We start from the raw sequence: 4,463 nt of genomic DNA, 5'->3' as shown, positions 1-4,463 counted from the left end.
AAAAGAGATAGAGGCAGAGACAGAGACTAAGACAGAGGCTAAGCATTTTTTTGCCAATCTAATAAGTGAAAAATGCGATCTCATTGCCTTAATTTGCATCTCTTTAATTACAGGGAGACCATTTAAAACGCTCAGAAACCATAATCTGGAGTGACCACAAAGGCTAAAACATTTGACAGATACCCCTACCCTCTACAAAGCTCCAGTGATAAAAATATGAAACACCACATCTAGTAGATGTGAAATGATATCTAATTGTCGTTCTAATTTTTTTTAAAGATCTTATTTATTTATTTGACAGAGAGAGACACACAGACAGGCAGCACAAGCAAGGGGAGTGGGAGAGGTAGAAGCAGGCGTACTGAAGCGGGGCTCCATCCCAGGACCCCAGGGATTCTGACTTTAGCTGAAGGCAGACACTTAACCAACTGAGCCACCCAGGCGGCCCCATCTTAACATTTTAAAAAAAGATTTTATTTATTTATTTGTCAGGGAGAGAGTGTGTGCACAAGCAGGCAGAAGCAGGCTCCCTGGGGAGCAAGGAGCCCAATGGGGGACTCCATCCAGTACCCTGGGATCATGACCTGCACCAAAAGCAGCGGCTTAACGACTGAGCCACCCAGGCATCCCTGTTAACATTTTTAAAGAGATGAAGCATCCATTTCTCTTCAACTGCCATTGAGATTTCCAAGGAAAGAACAGGTAATCCCATCATTTGTTTGAAGCCCCGTTTGTTTCATCAATCTGATTAGACCCTGTTTTCCTTAAATTCTTCGGGTCACGGTGGGATCCAGCTTGACCTGGGGTTCCTTCTCTCTTCCAACTTCTGCTAAACTTGCAGTAAGTGCCCAGAAAATTCCCCCTTTGTCATAATAAACCCCTAGTCAGCCTAGGGACAGAGTGGAGAGTCCAGACACTGCAGGGTTAGGGAGGTATACACCAGGTGCTGCCTAACTCCTCCATGTTGGTGCAGATGGAACCCAAAAGAAATCATTGTTGGGGGCACCGTAAGCGCTTTTTAAACATGCTCCCGGATTGATGCTCTGTACTAGCCTCCTAGTGCACAGGAAACCCTCACTACTAGTTGCTGGGGTCACCCTCAGGGCAGGAGTGAGTCCAGTAGGGAGTTATGCGGGCGTATCAGTCTCAACGACAAGCCAAGTGCTCACGAGGAATCCCTAGGGGAAGCACAGGCGCCGAATTCGTGCTCCTAGGTGACACAGTAATTATGCTTCTGACCCGTCTCTGCGGGTGGGTAGGGCTGGAGATTCCTTCAGTTCCCTCACCGGTTGGGAAAGGAGAGATCTCGATTTATTCTCCTATCTGTGAAACGGGGGGGGGGGGGGGGGGGGGGGACAAAAGTGGCCAGAAGACTCGCGCGGGTGGGCAGTTGGGCCGGGTCGCGGGAGCGGGCTTGCCTTTTCCCTCCCCCATCCCTCCGCGTCTCAGCTTCTTGAAGGATTAGGAATTTGACGATTGGAAAGTTTGTTTCCGGGCCGCCAGAAGACCTCCCGACGCGAACCTTCAAGGGGCTGGAACAGCCCCAAGAGGCCGGATAGGTGCGGGCGCGAACGTTCCGCGCGCAGACGTCCTCCCGCGCCCCGCTCCTCTCAACCTCCCGCTCCTCCTTCCCTCGCTCCTCCGGCTCCCCTCCTCCTCCGTCCCCGCCCCTCTCCTGCCCTCTCATTGGCCGAGCTGGCCGGCCGGGCCTCCCCGGGATTTAAAGGGCCCGCTCTCCGCGCCGCCCAGGGAGCCGCAGCTGGTCCCGGCCTTGCGGCCTGCGGGGGAGGCTGCCCGGAGGAGGCGGCGACGGTGGCGGCGGCGGTGCGTCCCCGGCCCCCAGGACCGCAGCTTCCTTCCTGCCAGGTAAGTCGCCAGCAGTGCGCGTGCGGCTGCCCTGCTCCCATCCTGAGCCGGCCTCTCCGCGCGGGTCTGCAGCGCGTGTCCTGGGGCCCCCTCTCCATCACCTTTCCCACTGCTCCAATTGCTACACCCCTGACTGCCAACTTCACCTCCCTGCAGCTCCCGGGCCTGGGCAGAGCTTTGTTGGCGGCTACAAGAGGCCAGGTGGGGGTGAGATGGGGCGCGCGGGGGATACAGGACACCCCCCACATCCATAGAAGAAGAGATGCACACGGCCCCCAAGTGTCACAGGATCTCCCTCTTTGCCCTCCACACAGAGTGACTCTACCTCGGAAACCCGGGGGGCCCCCCATTTGATATGTGGGCCTAGAATATACACCATTCAATTACATCGGACCCGGATTGTTCACAGCATACAAGAGACACGGGTCCTTCATTCACTACAGGTCATGGGCTGTGTGTGTTCACCCCGGACGCCCATTCACACACACACAGTTGGTGGCTCTGTCGGATGTACCTGACATTCACACCCTCTCCCAGCCCCCCAGGACCATGTCTCCTGACGGACAGCCCCAAACTGAAATCTGAGTGTTCAAGTCCATCCCTTGAGCATGGTCTGCCCCACGGACATCCTGGCTCCCTGTGTGTCCCCACTTTGACAGGTCTATCCATCTGTCCATCCATCCGTGGGGGTTCGCAATGGCCACCTTCAGCCGCCAGGAATTTTTCCAGCAACTGCTGCAGGGCTGTCTCCTGCCTACTGCCCAGCAGGGCCTTGATCAGATCTGGCTGCTCCTTGCCATCTGCCTCGCCTGCCGGCTCCTCTGGAGGCTTGGTAAGTGCTTGCCGCACCAGGTGCCAGCACCGAGGCCGTATCACACATACCACATTTATCCATCCCAAGCCACATTTTAACCTGCTACATCTTGCCATGCCAAGCCGGACGCCAACGTGTCTAGCCCACCACATGCCAGCAGCCCAAGTACCATTCTATTACACCACGTCCCGCTATGCCCAGTCACTCCATGCCACACCACACCAAGCCACATCCTGCCATGACAAGCCACATCCTTCGGTATGCCTGGGTTTCTGGGATTCTAGAAAGCTGAGCTTCTTGGATCTTGGGATCCTGAAATGTCTCCATCCCAAGGTTACAAGCTTCTGGGATGCCGATGTCAGCTATGGAATCCCTAAGTACCACGTTACAGAGTTTGGGCATTCTGACAAATAGAAATTCTCATAGTGTAGCCTTCCAAAATGCTGGTATTCTGGATTTTGAGAGTCCGGGAATGATGAGATTTCTGGATTGTGGGATTCTGGAATTCTTCCACAATCGTGGCAAGCCTGTATCCAAATGATACAATTCCAAGTTCCCAACTTTCTTATAGGATGCTGAGAATTTTGGAAATCTGAGATTCAAAGCTTCTACACTTTCTTTTCCTTTTCTTTTCTTTAATGTTTATTTATTGATTTTTTTTTGTAATCTACATCCAATGTGGGGCTCGAACTCATGACCCGAGATCAAGAGTTGCACTCTCCACCAACTGAGCCAGCCAGGTGCCCATTTTTTTTGTTTTGTTTTAAATGGATGTCCCCCCGACAAGGTTCATCATTTTGAAATATTTTGAACTTACCAAAAAGTTAAGCTGAAAGGATAATGTTCTGAACACCTATATATGCATTATCAGATTCTCCAACTGTCAACATCTTTTTTTTTAAGATTTTATTTATTTATTTGACAGACAGAGATCACAAGTAGGGAGAGAGGCAGGCAGAGAGAGAGAGGAGGGAAAGCAGGCTCCCTGCTGAGCAGAGAGCCCTGATGCGGGGCTATGTGGGGCTCGATGCTGGGCTCGATGCGGGGCTCGATGCGGGCTCAATCCCAGGACCCTGGGATCATGACCTGAGCCGAAGGCAGAGGCTTAACCCACTGAACCACCCAGGCGCCCCCCCAACTGTCAACATCTTAACACTAGGTCTATCTACCTATCTATCATCTTCCTGAATCCTGTGAAGAATGTGCTGACACTTCGCCCCAAACCCTTCAGTGTGTGCCTCCCCAAGAACAAGGACATCTTCCCCCAACAAGCACACCCTCCCCCTCCTCCCCAAGAAATATAATCTGGGTGCGATAATAATTATCCAACATAAGTCAATATTCATATTTCACCCAGGGTTCCCAAAAATGTCCTTTACAGATGTTTCTTCTCGGCTCCCCTCTCAAGCTCACCCGCTTCGGCCCCCTCCCCCCTCCCCACCCCTGCAATCTCACCACATTGCCACCTCTTATTCTGCCCTCTGCCCGGTGGCCCTCCCTTCCTCCCGGCCCAGCCAACTTCCCGTTCTTGTTCTCTTTGTCTCCCCCCGCTCCACCCGAAGGGTTGCCGTCCTACCTGAAGCATGCGAGCACTGTGGCAGGGGGGTTCTTCAGCCTCTACCACTTCTTCCAGCTGCACATGGTTTGGGTCGTGCTGCTCAGCCTCTTGTGCTACCTCGTGCTGTTCCTCTGCCGACATTCCTCCCATCGCGGCGTCTTCCTATCGGTCACCATCCTCATCTACCTGCTCATGGGGTATGGGTGCGAGTCCTCCTCCCCACGT

The 4,463-nt window shown here is 53.4% G+C and overlaps 1 protein-coding gene across 2 annotated transcripts in view; it reads left to right on the top strand.

Annotated features, from left to right (window-relative positions):
• Window positions 1-1,723: 1,723 nt before the first annotated feature.
• Window positions 1,724-4,463, top strand: part of PORCN (porcupine O-acyltransferase) — a 10,867-nt gene continuing 8,127 nt past the window's right edge. For both annotated transcript variants that reach the window (XM_059384974.1, XM_059384973.1), the window contains exons 1-3: window positions 1,724-1,866; window positions 2,526-2,698; window positions 4,243-4,435. In XM_059384974.1, the coding sequence (XP_059240957.1) occupies window positions 2,563-2,698; window positions 4,243-4,435 (329 nt within the window). In that variant the 5' untranslated portion in view covers window positions 1,724-1,866; window positions 2,526-2,562. The remainder of the gene's footprint in view (window positions 1,867-2,525; window positions 2,699-4,242; window positions 4,436-4,463) is intronic.

This window comes from Mustela nigripes, chromosome X (assembly GCF_022355385.1).
Source record: "Mustela nigripes isolate SB6536 chromosome X, MUSNIG.SB6536, whole genome shotgun sequence".
NCBI classification, from domain to species: domain Eukaryota; kingdom Metazoa; phylum Chordata; class Mammalia; order Carnivora; family Mustelidae; genus Mustela; species Mustela nigripes.
This window is presented reverse-complemented; position numbering and strand designations above follow the sequence as displayed.